The sequence below is a fragment of the Biomphalaria glabrata genome, chromosome 11 (genome assembly GCF_947242115.1).
Source record: "Biomphalaria glabrata chromosome 11, xgBioGlab47.1, whole genome shotgun sequence".
Lineage (NCBI taxonomy): Eukaryota > Metazoa > Mollusca > Gastropoda > Planorbidae > Biomphalaria > Biomphalaria glabrata.
The window spans coordinates 36,844,927-36,871,707 of NC_074721.1; the positions used below are offsets into that span (position 1 = coordinate 36,844,927).

General features: G+C 35.4%; 3 protein-coding genes and 1 long non-coding RNA gene across 4 annotated transcripts; 3 read left to right on the forward strand and 1 right to left on the reverse strand.

Moving 5' to 3' along the window:
- The first annotated feature begins 1,265 nt into the window (after positions 1–1,265).
- On the forward strand, positions 1,266–4,058 carry LOC106064720 (perlucin-like protein). The gene is made up of 2 exons (XM_056004126.1): positions 1,266–1,428; positions 3,420–4,058. Exons 1-2 carry the CDS (start codon positions 1,371–1,373, stop codon positions 3,884–3,886), a joined length of 525 nt encoding a protein of 174 aa, XP_055860101.1. The 5' UTR covers positions 1,266–1,370; the 3' UTR covers positions 3,887–4,058.
- An 8,046-nt stretch (positions 4,059–12,104) lies between these two features.
- LOC106077055 (mannose-binding protein-like) lies at positions 12,105–13,288 on the forward strand. The gene is made up of 2 exons (XM_013237842.2): positions 12,105–12,235; positions 12,563–13,288. Exons 1-2 carry the CDS (start codon positions 12,172–12,174, stop codon positions 13,138–13,140), a joined length of 642 nt encoding a protein of 213 aa, XP_013093296.2. The 5' UTR covers positions 12,105–12,171; the 3' UTR covers positions 13,141–13,288.
- Positions 13,289–14,289: 1,001 nt separating this feature from the next.
- LOC129928934 (mannose-binding protein C-like) lies at positions 14,290–17,943 on the forward strand. Its single transcript, XM_056045485.1, has 2 exons — positions 14,290–14,364; positions 16,960–17,943. Exons 1-2 carry the CDS (start codon positions 14,301–14,303, stop codon positions 17,535–17,537), a joined length of 642 nt encoding a protein of 213 aa, XP_055901460.1. The 5' UTR covers positions 14,290–14,300; the 3' UTR covers positions 17,538–17,943.
- Positions 17,944–18,600: 657 nt separating this feature from the next.
- LOC129921793 (uncharacterized) lies at positions 18,601–26,653 on the reverse strand. Its single transcript, XR_008773775.1, has 2 exons — positions 24,413–26,653; positions 18,601–19,077 (listed from the first exon to the last, which is right to left on the reverse strand). It is a non-coding gene; the product is annotated as an uncharacterized LOC129921793 (long non-coding RNA).
- Positions 26,654–26,781: the final 128 nt, after the last annotated feature.

Below are 26,781 nucleotides of genomic sequence, written 5' to 3' on the forward strand. Positions count from 1 at the left end.
GAACTTGACGAAGTAGTATACTAGATGAAGCCGAGAGGACAGGAAAGAGCTGGGAAGCCATTAAACTCTATCCGGCCCGAGTTGCGCGAAGGGGTTCATTGAACCCATGCCCACGACCATTTTGAGGCCCTTCTCCCGATGGCACAACAACCATTGCACCAGCGTCAGATTTACCCATATGCAACATTAGGGCCCCTGAGAAATATTTACTAGTTATATATAATATCTAGACTTATATGGGGCCCCAAAACGGCAACATTTCTCAAATAGCTTAAGGGACCTTTTCAACTATAAATACGGCACTGCATGACGCGTATGGGTTTCATTGCACCTGGGCCCATGACTAATGACTAATTCTGACCTACATGAGCTTTTAGGGATGACAAAAACATGGTAGAAAGATAATTACAATTTTCTTAAAAGAGTTTTAAAAATATGTAAAGTTTCTTAAACATATCCTAAACGTCAATTCAAACTTTATATTTTCAAAACGTTAATCCACAAATATGGCGACCACATAGGCACAAGCGGCTCGGACGGTTGTGATGTGAGGAACAGCTTTCATTAGGTCTATTGTAATGGTGGTGACATGTGTGACCCATTCTTTTATTTTGGTTTTTCCCACCTATTTTAATAAAACCATTTATATTATCACCTTTTTTTCTGCTGTTTTATATTTTTCTATTACCATAAATTTAGACTAAACAATATGCACTACTATACTAGTGGCGTAGCATCCATGGCAAAAGTAACATCATATTCTATTATATTGAAGAGGGGGTTTAATATAAATTATTTTGGAGAGGGTTTTAAAATAAAAATCTTCCTTAACTGTGCTCTTGGAATTTGGTGATTGTTGTTTGCATTTTTATTTGTTTTGTTTTATAGACGAGAGGGATTTAACTGTAAAAACCCCTGGTAGGGGGTTTTAAACTCTAAACCCCCTAGTAGGGGCTTTTAAACTCGAAAACCTTTGGCTGTGCTGGGGCAAGTGATGGTTTAGTATTAAAATCTTACCTAAATTAAACAAAATCAAAGGAAAAAATCATGCACTAATATCTGACCCCCCTTGCGGGGGGGGGGGATTTCATTTCGTGTGTGGGGGGGGGGTTGAGCGCCAACACCCCCCCCCCCCCGCCTGGCTGCGCCCATGCACGCACGTATGCATTTGTGCTAGTCTCCTGATTACAGTGTGATAAAGAGAAAGTTATGAGTCCCTTCGAAAACCCCTTCCCGCCACCTGCTAACTAATTGTATAAACCACGATTTACGAGAGATAAAACTATAAAAGCTTCAACTTGTAAACTCACAAATCTCAAAACGTTTTCAACGCGCTGACGTCTGCACGCTCTGGCAGCAGACGAAAGAAAATGCTCTCAACGTTGATAATTATTGTCTCCGCCGTGCAACTTGCAAGCTGCAATTATGGTAAGCTTCGTCGGTTCTTTTATTGTAAAAAGTGCCTGAAAAGGGAAAAGTAGATAGTTATTTAGTGTTTTCTGGCGGTCTGTCCGTCCGTCCCACATCTGTCAGTCAAATTAAGATCTCATATTTTGAAATTCCCATTTCAGGATATTCTGCAGCTTGTTAGATTTATTGAAACGTTAACATTTCTTACTTAAAATAAATTAATAAAAACTATTTGCTACTAATATTAAAAAAAAGGGAGAAAGAGAGGGATATATTGTATAAGGGAGGTTATTAAATTTGTATATTTTTGAAACATTTATGCATACGATTAATACTTCCCTTAATACTGTTATTAAAGATATTTGTATAAATTATAAATCGTGTTTCTTGTTTCATGAGACTATATCATTCTACCCAAAACGATTACTTTGTTTTAAAAAAGACAGCATATCTGAACACAATTCTGTTTTTCCATAAGCCAAACCACATTAGAGGTGTCTATCTATCTGTGGTCATTTGACCTACATCGAGTGTTAAGGATCAGTTGTCCGGAAGGAGAAACTTCATCCAGATGCAATGATTGAGAAACTGTACATTTACAGACCTCTTGTAGGTAGGGCAATCCACAGCAAGTTAATATTAAGCCAGGATCACAGCGAATCATATAGGTTTCTAGATTACTTATGTTTGTTAACAATTAAAAAATTATGTCGTCTGCCGGACAACCACAGTAGTAACGATGGCAACACGGCTATATTATGCAATCTTCTGCAAGTAAGGGGTGCGTTGGTTAAGCTTTTGGTTTCCGAACCTGGGGTCCTGGGATCGAATCTCGGTGAAGACTTGGATTTTGAATTTCGGGATTTTTCGGGCGCCATGAGTCCGCCCAGCTCTAATGGGTACCTGACTTTAGTTGAGGGAAAGTAAAGGTGGTTGGTCGTTGTGCTTGCCACATGACACCCTGTTCGTTTAACGCTGACCACAAAAAAAACAACAACAACAAATGATCTGAAAGGGGAAACTAATTTTACTTTATATTTGTTTGCAAATAATCTGTCAATATCATTTATATAAATTTGTAGGATACTTGTAGACATAACTTTTAAGGGCAGCTTTTAAATCCAGAGACTGGACTAACAATAATGAGATGAGTTATTTGCAAAACGTGATATAAAATGATGTTTATTTATATTAAATAATTAAATAAATTAAACTTCCATGAAGATAATAGATGAATATAATGTACACAGATCATTTTTATTTTAATAGTGTCACAGTACAAATACTTGACTTCACAAAGCTTATTTTTATTAACTCATTAAAGCCAGAGTTGTTACATGACTTCCAACTAACTAACTTCACCGTGGACCAGAAACTAACTTGCAATATCAACTGACTAGAATCGTAGTTAAATCATCTCTCCATCTCTCATACGGCCTTACTTCCGGTCATGCTTAGCTTGTGTTCAATATTTACACTTTGACTCTCTATGTTCACAAAATTCACCAATGTACATAAAGCGTATACGAAGTTAATATTTTTATCTTCAACAATATCTTTTGTTCTTGAACTGATGAAATATGGTAAGTCATTTATGTATATCAGAAAGAGTCGCGGGCTTAACACTGTTCCTTAGTTTAATATTAGTGTGGGAAAAAGAAAAAAAAAAGACTTTTTGGACGCAATGTTTGTATTAAAGTTTAAGATGTAAACTAAGACTATTTTATGGAAATTACAAAAATACAATACAAAGTGTTAAAAGAAAGTTTGCAATTTTTTGCCAATAGCCGCGCTCAAATTTGCAAACTGATCAAAACCTATTCTTAGCGAGCACAAAATATATACATGGAACCTAATTGTAAAATTTTATGAAAATTTGTCCGACGGTTTCAGAGTGCTCTTGGTAGATATATAGATGACTAAATGAATGGCATTCAGCGAAAATATTTAAAGATAGCTATGATAGCACTTCAATTCAATCTAATGTTTTGTTGGTAAATTTGTTTCAGACGAAGCAGCTGCCCAGTGTAAAACACTAAAAGCTCAAATTGAAGCCATCCTCCCTCTTCTGTTCCACCCTCCACTGATCTACGACAACAGGAAGTACGTCATCTCCAAGTTTCCTTACCAAAGTTCTGAAGAAGCCATGACATACTGCACAGCTTTTGGCGGATACTTGGCAGAAGTCAATGACAACGACGAGTACACGGCCTTGCAAAATTTTGTTCTAAATACACCAGCAGTAGACATTGTGCTCATCGCTGGGTCTGACGCCATAACAGAAGGAACCTGGAGGTTTCAGAGAACTGGTGAACTAGTGCCGATTTTAGATTGGTGCCCAGGACAGCCAGATAATTTGGGAGAGGAAGATTGCTTAAATTTGTGGAAACAATTTGGCGGTAAGATGAATGACCTGCCATGTGGTTTCAGGAGTTCTGAAGACAGGTTTATGTGTGAGCTACCTAAACTGTACTAACTGATCATTTTTGACACCAAAATGTTTCTTTTCATTTTTTTACTTTCTGTTAAAAATTATAACGTTCTTATGGAAGTACAAACGCTTAAAATAATTTTAGTATCAAAATGTGACTTAAAACTTTAAAGTTTTTATAAGCTTTATGATTAATAAAGTATTCATTGCAAAGCTATTTATAATTCTTAAAATAATTTATAAATTTCATATGGAATTAGTTATAGACCTTTTTTCTACCAATAAAAAGTATATTATAACTGAGTTTCCATTATTGAGTCACACCAACACCAACATGTCCCATTAATAAGTCTCAGGCAATATATTTTTACTATCTCCGATGTTTACATTGTGCGATTGATAGATCCCACGCTATGCAAGAAGGAACTTGGAAACTTCGGCGCACTGATACTTTAGTGCCAGCCTTAGATAGGGTGCAAAGACCATACCTAGGATATGCTTAAACTTCATCTAACCAGCTCTTTTGCAGACTGTTTCGAGAAAAATAGTGTGTTTTGTTTTTCATTTGTTCAGCCCCATCATGTTGTGTTGTAGTTATGTTGGGCTGCAGTGTTAATAGGGTCTGCCTAAGGTGGATTAACATGGGGCATTAAAGGAAGGTGTGGTTCACGTTCACTTTCAATGTTTTTGTTTGATATTCTACCATTAAATTTACTTTTAACACTTAAAGTGCTGAACTGTTTTACAATGAGTGCGTACAAATAGAATTAAAATTCTGATGCTAAGTGGCTAAGCCACCACATGTGTCTTAGCTAATGTGAGTCGCCTAGAGCAGGGGTTTGCAACCTTTTGAATCGGAAGAGTCAAAAATTAAGATTGACAAAATTTTAAAGTTTTTAAAGAGCCACACATTTTTTTTCTTGCCAACAATAAATAGTACACACAATTTTTTAATGGAAAAAAACAAACAAATCTATTTATTCATATATATGTATAGCATCATTAGATTATTATTTTTTTTATTTCGGTAACAACTAAAGAAGTTAAACATTAACCTACGAAGCCAACTTCTACTTCCATAACAAACAATTGAGCAAACAAATTCAATGTGAGCATTAGCTTTGCATGGTTTTAGAAAGTTTGGATACATTTGACTCATAACTTAATTTTTTTTTTGTTTCAAACACGAATATTAATTTTTGTTTGTTAGTTGGCTTCCGACTTTACTTTTAATTCTATTCATGCAATAGAACGCTTGCTCGCACGAATATGTCGATCCAAAGATAGTCCTCACTCCAAATGCCCACTTCTTCACATCAATGTAACATTGTGGGAGCTATTCCGACTCAACCCGCGGCATTTCTTTTAAGACTGTCCACTTTTGTTGCGTTACTTACATTTCTGGACCTCCAACTTGCTTTTCAACTCTGTAAATGTTCCACTCCACAAAGCTTTACTTTTTAAATCGTTGGATTGCATTTCTAGAGATCCAATATCAATTCCAATTGGATCAATGTGCATTTTGTGACTATTTGTGTTGAGAGGATTTAATAGAAATGCTAGATAGGTTTAGTTGGTTTTGAACTGCTCAAATCTATCAAGAAATTCATTTTTGATTATTTTTATAACTGTGCTGAAGTAATTCATGTCAAAAGTTTCATGTCCAAAGTTTCACCGATTTTATCACGATACTGTTTTAAACATTGAAAAGAAGTAACTTACCGCTCTGAATATATTCTGCAAAAAAAAAAAAAAAATTTTCTCCTAAACAAACAAATTCTTCCACCAATATATTGGATGGGTTCCCTTTCCTTGCGTTTTAGAATTCAGCTCATTTAATTTCTTTGTATACCAACCATAAAGTATAATTTTTGCAATATTTGTCTTTCTTTAATTCAGGTTGATTAATGCCTTTTTCATTTAGGGATTTATTTATTTCATTCCAAACACAAAGCAAAACGTCTCAACACCTTACCTCTGGAAAGCTATCTCCCTTTATTGGGAAGAAGGAGCTCGGAATACTGAGTCTCCATTTCATTTAACATTTAAACAGACAATGGTAGAGTGCTTTTGACAACATGCTATTCACAATCTTGATTACCAAATTCATTACCTCAACTATTTCGGTCGGAAACGTTTAGGGCACAAAGCGCTTCTTGGGTAATGATGCAATGAAACGTAAGAATTTCGCGGTTTATTTTGCTCCAAACAATCGTAGTTTATTTTTCATGTCTTATTTCTAGCTCCAAAATATTTTATTTAAATCGATCTAATTGTCCCCATGGCGTTTTTTGCACGGCGTTCGTTCTATCTTCACCTCTAGTTTGTCATGATGGCGGTAGCAATCCTAGAAGTTCTTTTTTTTAACTTTAGGAGACATATACATAACAACCTGTGCCGTGTCTTTATGTCACAATACTCATTTATAGTTTATCCACTAATATCCTCTAAATCCATGAAGAACCTTTTCTAGAGTACAATAAACGTCTTCTAAAAGAATGAAAGATCAAAGAGTCAGAATGTAATAAGACAAAAGAAAGCTGAATGTCTTCCACCTGCAAATATGTTACATTTGAAAACATTTTAGCATTTCTATCTTGTACTGTTTTAGCGGCTAGAGGCAAATCGTTGATTTTTTTTTTTTCAAGATTTTTGGTTTGTTTTTGAAATGAATAAAAAGTTCATCAGGAAGCAGTCTTTGACATATAAATGATTTGCCTTTTTTTGTGCAATTTTTAGTAGTACCGCAAAGCTTGCCGGATTAGCATCACTTGTTGCTTGCCTCTAAGTTTGAGAAGATAATCGCTTCTAACTCATTTATTTGAAACAACAAACTATACGTCACAGCCAAAGCACATAGAAACATCCGACGATGGCCGAGAGCTTCCAACGGACTGACAACAGTGACGACGCGTTTAAAGGGAGATGGGTGTGGTGAAAAGCGAGTACAAGTGTCTGAGTGATAGAATAGGTGCCTAATCCTCGTTAAACGATTCAAAACTATTTTTAAAAAATGTTTCGATAAAATAAATAATATTTGCGTATGGAACTAAAGAGCCGCAGTTTCACATCCAAAGAGCCGCATGTGGCTCGGGAGCCGCAGTGTGCCGACCCCTGGCCTAGAGTAAAGAAATGTGAGCATCAATGAGGCAGAAAATGAGATAGAAAAATATAGAGGTGCAGATCTTAGAGAGAAAGTGGAGATGGATTGGTCACACCCGTAGAAAAGAGACCAACAACAGAGCCAGGCAGGCCTTAGAAATGAATCCTTACGGAAATTCATGTCTACTATCATCGAAATGCGATTACTAGACATAAGCGCATTTTTTTTACATTAACCCCCAATTCAACAGGGCCCATACTCCTCGAAAAATGACCACACCGTTGTGGCCGATACAATAAACCACTGGACTAAGCCATGGTCATACATCTAACTCAACTACTTCCTATTTCACTGTGAATACAAAGATTAGATACCAAGATTAGTATGCTAAGGAATACTGCGTAGCCACACATAGAATGTTTGGTTACAATTTTTATGAACAGCGCGCATGGCATAATGTCAATACATTTATGAACTACATAGACTAATATAATTTTGTCTATAAATTGATGAAACGAAGTTGTTATTACATCTAACAAAAAAGTGACAGTGCTGGGACTGGCCTGGGCCCCTGACAATACAGCATACACAGTAACAATATAGGATTAATTAACAAGCGTAAACAACAAACCTGAAATGCAATGATTCTATACAGATGATAGAGAACAGTAAATAACAAAGAAAGAGATAAATAATGTTATGTATTATTACGTTTGAGAAATTATATGATGCGCTACATTTACCTTCATTTATCCTTTACTCTATGGGACCGTTGGGGCACCACACATGAACCCTCGACCGTATTTCTCCATTTTTCTCTTTTTTTTTTTTTTGCCTTGAATATAGTAATTAAACAAAAAAGTAAAGTTCCCCTGTAAGACCTCGTGATATATTGGGCAGATGGTTCAAAGGTCACCTGTTTATGTGGCCCACGTTTAACGTGGTTGTCATGTGGCCAGCACAACGGTCCACCACATTTCCACAACTGCTGTCAGATACTCATAGAGCTGGGTGGACTCAGAGGCGCCTAAAGATCCCGAAAGTGAAAATCCCAGTCTTCACCAGGATTGAAACCCTATCTATCTATCTATCTATCTATCTATCTATCTATCTATCTATCTATCTATCTATCTATCTATCTATCTATATATATATATATATATATATATATATATATATATATATGTATATATATATATATATATAATTCTCTTCATGACTCAACCATTCCTGCCACCACCAAGAAGTCATGGAAAGATCACTCTTTTAATTTTGCTAGACGGACAAGAGTTAAACCACGTAAAATTAGCAGCTAATTAAAAAAAGATGGGGGGGGGGGAGAAAAAGTAGTATTCACCCGTCGCTAAATAGCATGGCCGGACATAACCATTGTAGGGACCTAAGCGAACCGGATTTTCGCAGAGCCCATTTTGGGTAAGGCAACGGATATAAAGTGAAAATTAAGAGTTTGTATTAGAAAATAAATTCGTCTATGCATTATATTCATTCTTTACTACTTACAGAGTTACTTTACGAGCCTTACGTGTAGCAAAGTCATACAGTATATCATTATAATTCAGTTTCCTACATAGATCACGCTCAATAACGAGAATTACCAAATGTTTCAATCTATCTACGATAATTGTTTACCTCAATTAATTTTTAAATAGTTTGAGGCTCGAGAAGCTTCTTTCACCAGATTCCACAATTACGTGTATTGTATAATGCCGTTTTTTTTTTTTAATCGCGAGTAGGATTGTTGTTTTTTCCATGTTGAATGAAACCCCAAGATTACAATTTTGTTAATATTTCTAGAGATTGTTTTATGAGTTTTCAAAAGATTTAAATAATTTCCGGAGATTTCCAGGACTGTTTCGTATATTTTGTAATTTCAGGAGTTTTTCAGGGGCTCCAGATAAATCAGGAGGCCGAGGAAAATCTGTTATAAGTTGTAAAATCGTTTAATAATTTACACCTAAGAATAGCGTGGGGCCCTGTGAAAGTGCGGGGCCCACTGCGGTCGCATAGGTTGCATAGGCCTCAGACCGCACAGTAAAATAGCGGCATATGCTACGCCGTAGGTCGACTAGATTCAATATTACACTTCTAGCTTAGCTTTCTTTAACGTGACCTAAACGGGGACTGAACTAGCCCCCTCCCCCATAATTCTATCTTCCCTGACCCCAGCTACCCTTTCGCTTGACCTCCCCTTGACGTCTCCCCTACCCTTTCAGTCTATTGTTTAAGTAAATAGTTGTCTCCTATTCTATAGTCGTCTGCTATCTTAAGTGTTTACATTTGCTAACAATAGCAGTAACAACTGGGGATTGTCAAGCTAAGTCCTAAGTATTGTTACATATGTCTGAATCTTCTGGCTAAATGTATTAGTAGGCACACAAATAAAAACACTGCAAAGAACTTGACGACTCAACTTTCAGTTTCATATAACTTTAATGACAATTCGTCACTGTAACATGTAGCGTAGAAGACTGTACAATATCTGTCAGTTTACAGTTAGCTATACTTCGTTGCAAGTCATCTCTTCACTTCGTTGCAATTCATCTCTTCTCAACTTGCCCGCTGCAGTGTCATCTCGCTGGGGTCACACGTACTGACCTTTATCTATCACTGTTCATTCGTAAAACTGCCCCCTTCTTAGATCTGTTCGTCCTCTCTGGAATAACACGTGAGGGCACGTCACATCCTGTCTTTGTTTATACGCGTAGATTCCAGAGAACACTGGCTGCTGTGTCATCTCGCTGGGGTCACACGTTGACCTCTACTTGTCACTGTTCATTTGTAACAGTATAGTCGCTTCCTCATACGGAAGTTTCCACGTTGCGGCTTTGTGGGAGAATACAACAAAAAACAATGACTTTTTCTGCACACGATAAACCACATACTATTATATGAGTTAATCTATTAGCTAATACATGGGAACACATAACATAATGTCATTATATTGATGTATGAGAACATAGCAATATGCACCGGAAAGTAGGTAATATGATTATGCCATTATGTTTAGCTTGCATGGTGGTAACTTACTATCAAACAATGTCAAATCTTCAACAAAAAGTCTACTAAAAGCTCTCTATAATTCATTTGATATTGTGACACATTCACACGTAAATAGAATCATGTACTGCCTGCTTATATTTATAAAATGTCTTAGATTAAAAAAAATTAAAGAATCCCTTTTTATAACAAAAATCTTATCAAAAGAAGAAGAACTCTTTAAAACTATATATTTATATATAAATCTACAAGTTATTTTGCTTATTCGATCACAGAGAAAATAATTAATTATCAATAATTAATTGACTAATTCGATATTTTAAAAAATAAATTCATGTTTTGATAGGTACAATAGACAATTGTTGAAAGTATCAACTTGATCGGAGAATGTTTGATGGAGAAACACCGTTAACAATTATTGAAGGGGACTAAACCCGAACAAATTTTGTCATATCTGTTAATTCTTACAGAATAGTTTCTCTTTTTGGTATTAAACAAAAAAATTAGTTACCAGTAATTAATTAACCATGTGATTATTATTTTTTTTATTGATTCATGTCTTGTCTATACCAATGAATAATTGTGCAAAGTATCAACTTAATCAGAGAATGGGTGTGAGAGAAATAACTTGTACAAACTTTTTACCAGACAGACAGAGTGAGTCAAAGAAACAATCACTAACAATAAAAACTCAAATGCAGACATATGTTCAACAAATATGTATGTCAGAAACATTCCCAGTGGATTTTGTTATTAACTTTATTATCTCACCCCCCACCACCCCCGGCTACATTGTTTTTTGATAACCCAGTCACAGAAGTTCGTGTATAATGTCTAGCTGTGTGTGTAATGACTTCAGAAACAAAGACTCTATGACATTTCACTAGCACGTTGTTTATTATTTGGCAATTCTCTAAGTCGGCATTTAAACTTCCAGTATTTTATGTTATTACAAAGTTTATCATCTCTGTCAGTCTGTGGAGTATCACCAGAGAATGCCGACTACGTCCTCCAAAACTGCTCTCTTTACCAAGAGGCCCGTGTAAGACACTGGCCCCCAAATCACCTCAATAGAAAGAAAACTACATGGATTTCGAAACCACTGCGCAGTTCATCTCATGTATTGGTCTAGTCATCTGAACACTCCAACATGACAATGAGAACGAAGAAGAAGTAGAAGAACATCAGTCTGTCAGTGTGGAACAAACATTACGCACGTTATTTCTCCCACTTCCCATTCTCGATATAAGTTTCTACTTTGCACAGTTATTTATTTGGCATAGTCGATCGATAAATTAAATTTAAAAAAAAAAGGTCCCCTTTCAGACCTTGTGGTCTATAGGGCAGATAATGTAAAGGTCATCTGTTGTTATTGCTTACGGTAAACGATGGTGTCACGTGGCCAGCGCAACGTGTCAACCGCCTTTACTTTTCCCCAACTAATGTCAGGTACCCATTAGAGGGTGGACTCAAAGCGCCCAAAGAAATTAAATATCTCAGTCTTAACTAGGATTTGAACCAGTGACCTCCGAATCGGAAGCCAAGCCCTTTACTGCTCAACCACAGCGCCTAGTGGTAATTAATTACTTACGTTTGAAATCAAAATAAATAAATTTCAGTCTTAAGAGATATGGCTATAAATGTGGAGCAATTCCGCCTGATATGATACGATTTTTAAATAAAGTGCGTTCAGTTGAAAGCGTGGTCGAGAGGCCAAGTGCGCTTGAACTTGGCTTGGCTACCTAGAAGGGGGCTAGAGGTTCGACACCCGAATCGGGCAGAGTTGTTGTGCGCCTAAAGGCAGCACGGAAAACCAACTCCTAGATACCCCCTACCCCCACTGGTCCACAAATGAGATTGGACCAAAAACGCCCTGAGCATGCTATAAGCATGAAAGTAGCGCTATATAAAAGCTATAATAATAATAATAATAATATGTTGATTGTGTTTATTATTTTCTTTCTTTAGAACTCTTGGTTTCAAGCGTTATTACTGGCTTACTCAATACGGATCTAAAACCGGATGTAAATTCGATATCTCTATATTGTTTACTTTTTCTTTGAAAGGCGCAATTGTCTTCACCAACCTCTTCCCACCTCCTGGTAGATCATTTGGTACATCCTCCTATACGAGACAGAAAACTATAAATGCTCTAATTCATAAACCCACAAATATCAAATGGTTTTGTAACGCTGAGACTAGCAGAGAAATGCAATTAATGCTTATTATTATTGTTGTTTTGTCCAGTCTGCAACTTGCAAGCTGTAATTATGGTAAGTTTGGACTTTAATTCCTGAAAGGGGAAAAACAGCTTTTAGTTTTTGTGCTGTCTGTCTGTCCGTCGGTCTGTCAAAATATCTAAAAACTAGAAAATATATTGAACTTTCTTATTTAAAATACAACAAAAACGACTTTTTTTTTTATAAATACACACTTTTTACACGTGGCAAAAAGGTATTGGTCTAATATGCCCACATGTTGTGACGTGCAGGTCGGTGTTCCGGCCTTACATAACGATTGCTTTTGCTCAATTTTATTCTAAATACTATTAGCACTTGATTTCGATCTGACTTACTTTTTCGTACATTTATTTGTTTCAGAGGAGGCAGCTGTCCAATGCAGAAGCAATTGTCCAATGTTGGACTTCAGATACATTGTGGACACACTCCTACAGCAACAGAGGGAACTCTGCAGATATCAGTGTCTGACCAATTTCTCGGACGATCTAGCAGAGACACTAAAAGGTCACATTGAAGCCATCAGTGCTTTACTTTTTCACCCCCCTTTGAACTACCACAACAGGAAGTACATCATCTCCAAGTTTCCTTACCAAAGTTCTGAAGAAGCCATGACATACTGCACAGCTTTTGGCGGCTACCTGGCAGAAGTCAGTGACGAAAACGAGTATAGGGCGCTGCAGAATTTCGTTTTGAATACATCGTCAGTAGACATTGTGCTTATCTCTGGATCCGACGCCATAACTGAAGGCGCCTGGATATTTCAGCGCACTGGTGGGCCAGTACCATTTTTAGATTTGATTCCTGGACAGCCTGATAATTTGGGAGAGGAAGATTGCTTAAATTTATGGAAACAGTACGGCGGTAAGATGAATGACCTGCCATGTGGTTTCAGGAGTTCTCAAGACAGGTTTATGTGTGAGCTACCTAGATTTTACTAGCTGGCCTTTGATGACCTCTACAAATGTACCACAATGTTTCTACTGTTAAATTTCTCTGTTTAGAAGAACCATCACTTACACAAATTTAGCATAAACATGTTTTAGTTTTTGTACTATAAATTTTATAATTAATAAAAATGACAAAATTTATTTTGTTACTTATGCCTTATTTTTGTTTTATATTAAAATTTTTACTATTAACTTTTATAATTAACTAAACAATACCCGCGCCTCGCTATGGTTTAAGTAGATAGTATATGTTTATTTTGAAAGGTAAATAGTTTTCAACTTTTAACGAAAGAAATGACCCGCATTCTAATGTTCCCTCAGTTAAGCACAATTTTCTGATTCTCAAACTCTTTAAGTTTCCCATTTGTGCAATCAAGCAACCCCAACCAGCTCATTTAGATTAGACACAAATAGCAGCTGTAGCCTTCTCGTTCAAACGCTTCTCCCCACCCACCCACGCACACAACACTTATATTTTTGACATGAAATCCCCCTCCACCAACGACACTCTTTTTGTCTGTTTCATCTCTTTCAATGAAACAGCTGTCATTACACACAGACGAACGAACGAGTCACACACACACTTACTAGGCCCTTGAATTTTAGAAGCACACGTCTGGTTAGTTTAATGTTTAGTATTTAGTGGTACAGCTAGCTTTGCATTGCCATCCAATAGGTGTTTGGCATTCTCCAATAAAACAAATATCATCATGAACCATGCACAAGGGCCTACCCCTCTTTTAATGTGATCTGCCATGCCAATATATTGTTGTAACCCTGCCTTGCAATCATACACACCATAGACATACACTACAGATCAGTATCGTTTTCTTTATAAACATATAAAAAAAGGCAAATTTGCTTTCGTAATTGTCATTATTCAGGGTGTCTATAATTATTATCTATAACACACCATTCTAGAAATAACTTATATAAACATTAAGATAGAAAAGTGTAATAATATTTTTAAATAAAAATATAACATAACAATAGTTATTACTGACCTGGTGTTGATAGTGGTTTTCAAAACGTTATCAAAGAACCACTGATTCCGAAGCGGGACACATTTCAGCGTCGTTATTGTGAAACATGATAGGTTGCTTTATCTTCGGGTAACTTCAAAAGGAGATAGTGCTCATCTTCAATTACGAATGAGAAATATTAACAGTTGTTATTTTGGTATAAGGCAGTCTGAATATGGAAAGACTTACAGAGGTAAGTAGAAAGAATGTTTTGTAATTGTGTTTATGTTAAATGATCTTTTTTTTTTCGGGGGGAAGGGAATAATGTTATTTATTATTAGGGGTGCACCGGATAGTAGCATCGGCTCCGCCGACTATTCGGACATTTTTCACTATCCGGCCATATTCGGCTACGGCGAAATATCACTGCAGGATAGTTGGCCTGATAGTAAAATGTACTCAAAAGTACATACATTTCTATTATTATGTACAATGTGGAAGGGATTTGTTTTATGTCTGTTATGGAATATATTAAATTATATATTTAAATAAAACAATGTGCGTAAAAATATATGAGTATGCACAAAACTACTTTTATTACAAAGACAAGGCATATTAAAATGAATAAAATGGAAACTTTTCATTATAAATGCACATCAGATACATATATACATACATACATATATTTGTCTTGACCTTTGAGTGGACTAGTAAACCACGTCACGCTTACCAGACGTCTAGCTAGCTATACGGGTATATCTCCAGTGGTAGAGATGCACAACTCTCACCCCCCTTTTATTTGATTGGTCCATGAGATTGACAGGTCAAGGCGGGACGTATTGTCAGCATGTTAGCACTGGGGGAACTGGGTTTGTTTACTTGGTAGTAAATCTTAATTATAGGCTAAGGCTGGTCTTCAAGCCACACCTTTACACGGGTAACCAAATGTTTGTCTAGCTAGAACCTAAGGCCTTATTACAAGATCTTGAGGGCTCATTAAGACCTTGCTTCAAGGAAGGAAAAAGAAGAAGAGGCGGATAGAGAAAGCGATGGGAAGACAAATACTACAATGGACTGGCCTGCCATTGAAAGAGGTTCTATCCAAAGCAAAAGCCTGAGTGAAGGAGAAAGACGGTCGACGAATCTTGTGTGGTGCCCCAAAGGTCTAACAGAGCAAGGTATAGGTGAAAGGGAAGTTAATTGTATGGTAGTCGCTTGAAGCAGAAAATCAATGGTAATTGCCAAATATTTTATGTAAGACAGTCCTATAAGCCATGTGTGTTATATATCTGCCTCCCCCATTTAATTTTTAAAAAAATATTTTTTACGCTAGTTATAGGAGTTTATTTTTTTTGTTAAACACGTTTTATACAGAAATTTTGTAGGTAACAAAATGTGTTCGTTTTAGATGATCTATATTATTGTTTAGCTGTCTATAAATAGCACTAAAAGTCTTTTCAATTGTCTTCCATATTTATCTTCTCCCGAAATCGTTATTCCTGGCTACATCAACACATGCATGTAAACATCAATGTTCTTTAAAAACATGGCTCCACTACGTTTATCTATTTTGTTTGGCATCAACATGTAACTAAACCCATATCCTGCACCCCAACATTCTGACCATTCTCTAGGTAGTATGGTCAAATCTTCTTACAGAAGGCACTATAAAAGCTTGGAGTCGTATATTCATAAACACAAGTACCAAAAATTATCTATAGCTAGAGAATTTGAACGGATCTATAATACAGAATGTTCTCAATTATAATACTAATGTGTCTGCTTTCTACGCTACGCATTATTAGTAGTAATAGTAAGTTTTTTTTATTTCATTAAATAATTTATTCACAGTGTTCGCTTTTAAAGCACATGAGAACCCTTGTATGTATATAGTTAAAAGATGACAAAATGGAACATCAGGCAACATATCTTTTTTTCGAAATTAAACAAATTTGGCCATAGTTCAGGTTGTATTTCTTGTTTAATATTGCATTCTATCTTAATCTGGAACAGACACAAAATAGAACAGTAATAGAACGAATATTCACATTTGACCAGAGTAACTCCTTTAGTAAAATCACTAAATTCAGAAAGCCTTCAGGACAGAAGACTCAAAAGTAAAGTAGCAATTATGCATAAAGCAATGAACCATAATCTTCAAATACAAAAGCAAAATATAATAAAACTAATTGGCCCCGCGAAATCCGTTTCGCATAGGGCCCCACAATGATTAAGTCCGGCCGTGCTATTTAGTGACTATACATATATATACATATTAGATTACTTAATCTATTTCCATGACTTCTTAGTCACAATGGTTAAGTATGGCGCTGCTATTTAGTGTTTGTAAAATGTTTGTTTGTAAAATGTTTTACAGATTTCGGATGTCCCTTCAGAGTTGACAATAGTTACTTCCTAGTCCGAACCTCCAGGACGAAGGGGGATGGGAGCGGGCAGGGTTTGAACCAGGGACTATCGATAAATCCAAACAACAGTCCAGCGCGCAAACCGAACGGCCAGGCAGCCATCCGTAGTGACAGGAGAAAAACTACTTGTTCTCTCTCCCCCCCCCCCCCCCCACTTTTTACGTGATGTAGAGATTTAAAAGAGAGTGATCTTTCTTGGTTACAACGGTCCGGCCCTGCTATTTTGTGAATATTAAATGATGATAATTTCATTTCTTTGCGATTAAATGAAATTAAAATAAAATAATTATTTAACACAACAAAAAAAGACATAACAATTTACTAGTGAATACCGTCAAATCACAGTTGAAGAGGTTGATTTTAGGTTTTAGGATTGAGGTAGTTGTATCTATTTGATGTATTGCTTGCTTCTGTTCTTGCAGACAACTCGCTTCCACATTGCAACAGCACCTGTCCAGTGTTTGACCTGAAATACGTCGTGGACACACTCCTACAGCAACAGAGAGAACTCTGCACCTATCAGTGTTTAAACAATGGCTCTGACGATATGGTTGAGGCACTAAAAGTCCAAATAGAAGCCATCCTCCCTCTCCTGTTCCACCCCCCTTTAAACTTCAACAACAGGAAATACGTCATCTCCAAGTTTCCTTACCAAAGTTCTGAAGAAGCCATGACATACTGCACAGCTTTTGGCGGCTACCTGGCAGAAGTCAATGACATCGACGAGTACACGGCCTTGCAAAATTTTGTTCTAAATACACCGGCAGTAGACATTGTGCTCATCGCTGGGTCTGACGCCATAACAGAAGGAACCTGGAGGTTTCAGAGAACTGGTGGGCCAGTACCAATTTTAGATTGGATTCCAGGACAGCCTGATAATTTGGGAGAGGAAGATTGCTTGAATTTATGGAAACAATATGGCGGTAAGATGAATGACCTGCCGTGTGGTTTCAGGAGTTCTCAAGACAGGTTTATGTGTGAGCTACTTAATTTGTACTAAGGGATCGTCCAAAGTATGTAGTGAATAAATCAACATCACTTTGACTTTCAACTGCCCCTTAGTCTGATGACCTGTTGAGGCACCACACTAGATCTGTCAACCATCTTTCTCCATTCATCTTTGCCATTTGACTTGGATAAAATGTATTCAATGATAGGAATGTTCTTTCTTTAATGTTGTCTTTCCATCACTTTCTCTTTTTGTTTTTATTCCTGGTACTGTTCCCTGAAGGAAGGTCTTTGCGAGTCCTGAGGACGTGTGATATCAACATGCTTTTTATGTAAATTTGTTTCTTTTTGACGTTTTTTCATCTGAAGCATATGGTACTTATTTGAAGTAGGTACAAGTATATAACAATTTTAAATACAATCTGTAAACCAAATAAAGTCTCTTAAGTAAAAAGTTATTACCGGCAGTTGTTGTCATAATTTATGTACATAAATATTTTAATTACATTTTGTTTGTAATATTTCATTTGTCATTTTCCTTCTCCCTCTTTTGCTCTTTATCTCTCTCTCTCTCTCTCTGTCTTTATCTCTCTCTCTTTTTTCCTCTCCCTTTCCATTTATTATCCCCTCTCTCTCACTCTCTCTTTCCTTATTTTTCTCCATCTCTCTCACTCTCTTTTTCCTCTCCCATTCCATTTATTTCCCCCTCTCTCTCACTCTCTCTTTTCCTCTCCCTTTCCATTTTTCCCCCTCTCTCTCACTCTCTCTTTTCCTCTCCCTTTCCATTTCTTTTCCCTCTCTCTCTTTTTTTTCCTCTCCCTTTCCATTTATTTCCCCCTCTCTCTCACTCTTTCTTTCTCTCACTCTCTTTTTTCTCTCCCTTTCCATTTCTTTCCCCTCTCTCTCTCTTTTCCTCTCCCTTTCCATTTATTTCCCCCTCTCTCTCATACTCTCTTTTGTGATGTTGCTTATTCAGGCTGTCTTGAAGTCAACCAATTACTCTGCAATCGTTTGGGTGTAATTGTTCGGGTGTATTACGTGTAGTTGACCAACAATTCAGACAAAAACAAGTACATCTGTTTTTAACTAGTGAAGAGATGTAGTCGACTCTGATGAACAATTGTACATGGATTTATTCTGATAAAAGGCCACAGTAGAAGTCTCTGTCACTAAACACGTCGTTACCCTGGAATATTCTATCGCTAACTGATTTTCCGGTCTCTAACCCAACATATCCCAAACGTCACTAGTCCCGTTCAATATGCGTCTTCTATGGTGCGTCGCTAAATAACTAACCTATATAAATAAGGTGTCTAACAGATTCCTCCCCCCCTTGAAAAAAAAATATGTCAATATTTTTCCACTACTGTCAAGTCTTACAAGGGCATTTTCAATTTAAGGGGAAGACAACAAACATAAAATCTTGACATCTTCATCTTGACATCTTCATCTTGACTTGACAGTTCCTCATATTCATGTCAATGTTCATAACATTCCAGAATCATCTTCATTAGTACACAGTTCATCATAAAAGAAAATGTGGCATCTTATGGACACGTCACACATCACAAATGTTCTTCACTGGCAGTAATCTGATAAAATACAATATTTCAAAAAAACAATTATAGACTTTATTTACACATTCAATAAATTTTTCTTACCACCCTTTTATACGCTTTTGTCCATTTTTCTTTTATACTCACCCTTTTCCATAGAACTAACTTTCGTCAATGATATATGAAATGATTCACACAAAAAAAAATATCCATACTTACCTTTAAATGCTTAACATCAAATTTACTTATCTCCCTTTTCCATAACATATAAATGGTGTCAATATATTAATATATATTACATAATCAATATAATCATAGTTTATTTACAAACTTATTTCATTTCAATGTCATTCTAGACAATAAATCAGCTACAATATTCACAGATCCACTAATAGCTTTCACTTCAAATTTATATTCCTGTAGTGCTAAGAACCATCTATAAACACGACTGTTTTTCATGCTCTTTTGCTGTATATACTGAATAGGTTTATGATCAGTTAATAATATGAATTTCCTTCCTATTAAATAGCTCTCTAGCTTAGTAATTACCCATATTACAGCTAAGGCTTCTCTTTCAATGACACTATATTTTTTTTCTGCCTCTGACAATTTTCTACTTACATATAATATAGGATGTAAGGTATCATAGTTCTGCATTAAACAACCACCAATAGCATTACCAGATGCATCAGTTGTGACATAAAATATTTTGTCTTTATCAGGTAGTCTTAATATTAATTCATGACTAAAAACATCTTTAATTCTGTCAATAGCTTTCACACATTCCTCATTGCAAACTACTTTTTGAGGTTTTCCTTTTTTAAGTAAGTCATTTAATGGATTCACTATTTCTGCTAAGTTCTTTATAAACTTTCTGTAATAATTTACTATTCCTAATATGCTTTTAATTTGTCTTTTTGTTGTAGGTATTTCAATATTAAGTACTTTCTTTATGTTATCTTCAATAGGGCTAATCATGTTGTTATTTACTTTATGTCCTAAGAAAATTATTTCCTCCAATCCTATTTCTACTTTTTCTGCTTGAATTGTAAGTCCACTTTCTTTTATTATTTTGAACACTTCCTTTACATCTACCAAATGTTCCTCCCAACTATTATTAAAAATACATATGTCATCCAAATAGCAAATAACATTTTCTTTGTTTCCAATTATCATGTTCATCATTCTATTAAATGTGGCAGGTGCATTTACTAATCCAAAACTCATATAATTCCATTGAAAAATACCATATGGTGTTACAAATGCTGTGTAAGGTTTTGCATTTTCTGTTAAAGGTATTTGCCAATAACCTTTAGTTAAATCCAATTTAGTAAAAAATTTTGCTCCATTTAATTTATGTAAAATATCCTCTATATTTGGCATTGGATATGGGTCAAATTCTGTGATGTTGTTAAGTTTCCTATAATCAATACATAACCGTATATCTCCATTCTTCTTTTTGGCTATCACAATTGGTGAAGCATAAGGAGATGTTGATGGCTCAATTATACCTGATTCTAGTAAATTGTCTATTTCTTTCTTTACTTTGTCTTGTAAATGTAGCGGTATTCTATATGGCTTAAGCTTGATAGGTTTTGGGTCTGTTACTTTAATGTCATGTTTAATAATATTAGTTTTTCCTGGTATGCTGGAAAAAATTTCTTTGTATTCCTGTATTATTTTAGTTATATCTTTTGACTTTTCCTTAGTTAAATTATTAAGATTAATCTTTTGCCAAGTTTGATTCTCTTTTGTTTCTATTACAGGTATTTCCTTAATATCATTTTCATTGTGATTTTCATTTGTTATTATCATCAAGCATTCGTCTCTTTCTGAAAATGTATTTTCTATTTCCTCCTGAATGTTTTGTATCAACTCATCTTCTCTATCATGATATAATTTCAAATTATTTATGTGATATGTTTTAATTTTCCCATTTATTTCAATTTGATAATTCACATCACTAATTTGTTTTATCACCTTAAATGGACCTTTCCATTGTTTACCAATTTTATTTTTCAGGTCATTTATTAATATTAATACATTGCTTCCTACTTCTAGTGTTTTCAATTGTCTTTTCTTATTTAGATTCTCATGAGCACTTTGTTTATACTTCTTGTTGTTGTTATATGCTTGAGTCCATATTTCTTTCAATTCTGTTGTGATTGTTGTTTCACTGTCATTATTTAATTTATTCTCATTGTCTATTAGATTTTCTTTAAAAACATCTAATTCATCTCTGGGTTTTCTTCCATGTATTATTTCATATGGTGAAAATTGTGTTGCTTCATGGATGTTGTTTCTATGAGCAAATAGTACATAGTTAATGTAATGATCCCACTTGTTCTGATTATTCTGAATTATTTTTGTTAGTGATCTTTTTAATGAACCACCATATCGTTCACATAAACCATTACTCTCTGGGTGGTAAACCGAAGAGTATATGTGTTGTATATTGTATTGTTTAGTCCATTTCTTAAATTGTTCTGACTTAAACTGAGATCCCTGATCACTCAATATAATTTTAGGTATACCATGTCTTGTAATTACTTTTTGAGTTATGGCATTAATGATATTTTCTGCACTTGTATTTGATAATGGGATTGCCTCTGGATATCTACTAAACATGTCTATTACTGTTAGAATGTATTTATTATTATTTTCAGTTTGAATTAAAGGACCTATTAAATCAATAGATACTTTCTGAAATGGTGCTGTAGGTTCATCCATTTCTTGAATAGGTGCTTTATTCACTAGGCTTTTGTTAGATCTCTTTTGACATATGTCACATGAGTTTATGTATTTGTTGATTGTTGCTTTCATTTTGGGCCAAAATACTTGTTTTGACAAATTCCTATAACATTTCTTTACTCCCCTATGTGCTGCTAAATTATTATCATGTGTCATGATTAAAACATCTTTCCAATATTTCTGTGGTAAGACAAGTTGTTTTATTTTCTTGTTATCATTACTTGTTTGTCTAAACAATATTTTATTCTCTATACAAAATTTCTCCATTGGATTATTATTGTTTTTATCTGATATTCTTGAATAAATTTTCCCAATAATATTGTCATTCATTTGTTCTAATGCAAATGTGGGTATTGTTTCTTTTTCACTTTGAGATATTTGTGTTTCAAGACTATTTTGTGTTTCATTTTCTATCTCTCTTTCCTTAACATCTGTATTTTCTATTTGTATTACATTACTGGTTTCTTTTTCTTCATCATTACTTATTACATTTATTGTATTTTCCTGTTTCTTATCTTGTTTATCCATTGATCTTGTTATTATCATACTTGTTATATTTTGTGTTTCTATGTTTTCATAATTTTGTCTTATGTTTTTGTATTTGTTTTGCCAGTCTTCTAATTCTTTTCTAGAACATTCTTTAACTCCTTTTATGTTTCCTACCAACATATCATATCTCATTTCTGGTATTGCAATGCCATCACAATAACCAGTGAAAAATGGAGTTTCAATGTACACCCTTATAGCTTTAAATTCCCTTACCGTGCCATCTGCTAATTCTACTTTCGTAGTAAACCCTTTATACCAATGAGGTTTGACAAATTTAGTTTTTACTGCCAAAGTGTTACAACCTGAATCCCTAATTAATTCCACCGGAATTCTGTCTACAAACCCTGGGTACACTGCAAAATTGTTCCTATTTCCTTCCATGAAATATACCCTATCTGTACCTTTATTTTTGTATTCCCTACTGTAACTCCTATTTCTATAATTTCCCCTGTCATTCCTATCTCTACTCCTATATCTACTGTTATTTTGTTCATTGTATCTATTTCTACTTCCAGACCTACTATTCCCTCTTCTACAGTTAGCTGCTATATGACCTTTTCCTTGACATTTAAAACAGGTTATTTCACTATATTTCCTATTTCCACTATTTGATCTGTTTCTATTTCTACTTCTATCAACATTTTCTTTGGTGTATCCTATTAAATCTACTTTGCTTTTATCCCTATCAGAAAATGGTTTATTTGGATAGGCATTTTTGTATACTCTCATTATCTCTGTTATTTCATCTATAGTTTTTGGGTTTCTTTCTCTAATAAAAGATTGTAATTGAGGATCACATTTATTTACAAAGTTGTCCACTAGAATAAAATTTTTTAATCCTTCATAAGAGTTTATCACTTTTTCTAATTTTACCCACTTATTGAAAAAATCCTTTTCCATATTAATGGTAGTTTGGGGTTCTATTTCTAATGATGGTATATTGTCAAAGTATTTCTTTCTAAAAGTTGTAGCATTATGACCATAGGCATTCAATAATTCTCTTTTTAAAACCTGATAGCTATCATCAATATGATGGTCATGATTTTGACATATTGTTAGAGCTTGACCATGAACAAAGTCTATCAGTATTTCAGACCATTCTTCTTCAGGCATATTAAATGTAGACATTTTTGCCTCATATCTTTTCAGAAAATCACCAATGTCATCCTTCTGTTCATCAAAACTTTGTATTTTTCTCTTTAGCCATGTTTGTGAATTAGGGTTGTCTCTTTGAGTGGTATAATTATTTGAGTTATTTGTGTTATTTCCTTGTTCAGTTTGGGCTCTGGCTTGAGCTGCATCCAATCTCATCTTCTCCATTTTAGCTTCATGTTCTCTCTGCCTTTCTTGGTCCTCTTTTTGCTTCTCATATTCTTCCTTTCTGATCCTATCTTGTCTCTCTATCTCTTGTCTTTGACGTTCTTCTTGTCTTTCTATCTCTTGTCTTTGACGTTCCGTTTCTTCCTTCACAACTTGCTGTACATAAGCTGCTAAGTCCTTTCCTTTTAACTCCATGGCCTTTCCATCCTGCATAGCTGTTTCCTTAACCTCCTTAAGGTCCACATATGATGATGTAGCCATTGTGTTTTATATTTTATATATATTTTTACTTAGCCTATATTGGTTATGGCTATACCTTAAAAGTTTTTACACACTTTTATACAAGTTTTAAGTGTTATGTCTCTATCTATAGATTTAGTAAATGTGTAAATCTAGTCTGAGTTATTATGGTTATATTCAAATCTGTATATTAGGTCCAGTATCACACAAATTTAAATCTAGTACATTATAGTATGTATAATAATACCATTTAGATCTAGTTATCAAGAGCACTATGACTATTAGATCTAGTATGAATAACTATGATCAATTTTTAAAATCTGATGTGACTGAAATGTCTAGAGTAAATTCAAAGACTGTCTTAGTGTCTAGAGTTCAGATCTAGAGTAGATAAAATAGATTTCTTAGATCCAATCCAGAAATTATGGTTCTATTTAACCATACGAAATAAATATGTGTATACAATGTCAAATATATCTTCAACAAGATATATATATCTAGAATGTACTACCTTCATTCATTTTCCAATTAATAATATTTCAAATTAGAGTCTAGATGATTTAATTGTACCAAAGAGATGTACAAAATTTGTAGATCTATATTTAGCCAGACGACAGTGTTTGACTACATAGCCAGTTTCGGCATTATTCTCATGGCAAAATCATATTTGATTTTAACCGCTCAAACTAAAATTATTTTAGTCTGATTCACAGTAAAAGAATCCTACCCGTACTTTCTATCATTAAGTGAAAAAAAAATACAGATCTAATTAAATTAATAAAAATAAATAATTTAAAATAATATAAACAAATGAAATAATTAAATGAGACTATCGCTATGGGTTGGGATATGACAATATGGCACACAATGATAACGTCACGAAGTAACCAGGCAACAACGGATATGACGTTTACACAAACAAAACAAATTACAATCCTAAACGTATAATATAGTTTTTCATCTAAATTATGTCTTTACCCCGAACGGGTTTAAGGCTTCAGCACCACCTGATTTTTACTCAGGCTAACATACCAAATTTAGACAAAATCTATTTCTAAGGGCAATCTAAACATATACTAATAAGAAAAATGGCACTTAGCTCTTGATAAGAAAGATCCCTTTGTTCGGACTCCCGAATATGCTAGATCACAACAAATTCCACTGCTCCTCTTCCAGTTCTGACTCTGTTCTCCGGTGCTACCAGTATCCCACGTAATGCCACAGATGTCCTGATATGCCACAGCAAAATGTTTCAGTTCCTTCGGCGACTGTTGATGACCGTATGTGTAGTTCCGACGACTTTGTGTACACAGTTACTGACGAATAGGTTAACGGTTCTTCTGGCGACGACTTGACTTGTGTAGACGACTACTGACAAATAACAGTCTCTTGACGGCAACTTGATCTGGACGACTGACGAATAACGAATTTCTTGACGATGACTTGATCTGGGCTGACGAATAACGGCTTTCTTGACGATGACTTGATCTGGGCTGACGAATAACGACTTTCTTGACGATGACTTGAGCTGGGCTGACGAATAACGGTTCTCTAAAATAGTTCACTGCTTCTGCTGCTACTCTGGTAGTACGACGAAGTTTGCTGTTGTACTCTGCTTCACTAGACTTCACCAAACTGTCCAATGTAGACTAGGTGAGACCAAGGTCACCTCCGACGACGTTCCGTTATACGATTAACGGTTTTCAACGAAATTAAGTGGATGTAGCTGTTTCCACGATTTCACTATCAGCACGTCTAGATATCGTCTAGACCAACGAATACTACATAGATCAATGTTCAGTACTGATAAATATTACTTCACTAACCTTCCAAAGGTTAAACACAGTGTCCGTTATAAAAGTGGCAAGCAACCGGTTCAATGAGCAAACTGCTCCACAAGAATCTCTCCAAGGGTAAGACGACAGAGCGATTTAGTTAGCTACCAAACTTGTAGTACTCACAATACTTCTGACAGCGGGCAAACTGTCCTTCTCGAAACTGACGAGGTAAAACTTGATACTCGATGTGGCTCCTACGACGAAGAAAAAATATGTCCAACAGGTTCACTAACGATCTCTCACCCGTTATGAATGAACGGTTTCTCTGGTTGTAGGTCGATTCAGCATATGAAGATCAGGCTTTGATAATATACTGGTTAAGTAGACCAGACGTTGCGATGATTACTGTCCTGACGAAGGTCACCCTGAGTTAACGGCTCGTTGAACGTACGATCAAGAACATGTAGATCTAGAACAAAGTCACTCTGCGATGATGCTGTGTTCAGCCGTACTCCGATGAAATCTTATATCTTCGAGTGCACGACCCTCACCTGAGTAAACGTTCTGCTTCGAGGTCCGGTACGATGTTCGGGCTTCGGGCGTCGGGGGTCGCCACTGTGATGTTGCTTATTCAGGCTGTCTTGAAGTCAACCAATTACTCTGCAATCGTTTGGGTGTAATTGTTCGGGTGTATTACGTGTAGTTGACCAACAAGTCAGACAAAAACAAGTACATCTGTTTTTAACTAGTGAAGAGATGTAGTCGACTCTGATGAACAATTGTACATGGATTTATTCTGATAAAAGGCCACAGTAGAAGTCTCTGTCACTAAACACGTCGTTACCCTGGAATATTCTATCGCTAACTGATTTTCCGGTCTCTAACCCAACATATCCCAAACGTCACTAGTCCCGTTCAATATGCGTCTTCTATGGTGCGTCGCTAAATAACTAACCTATATAAATAAGGTGTCTAACACTTTTTTCTCTCTCTTTCCATTTATTTCCCACTCTCTCTCACTCTCTCTTTTCCTCTCCCATTCCATTTATTTCCCCCTCTCTCTCACTCTCTCTTTTCCTCTCCCTTTCCATTTCTTTCCCCC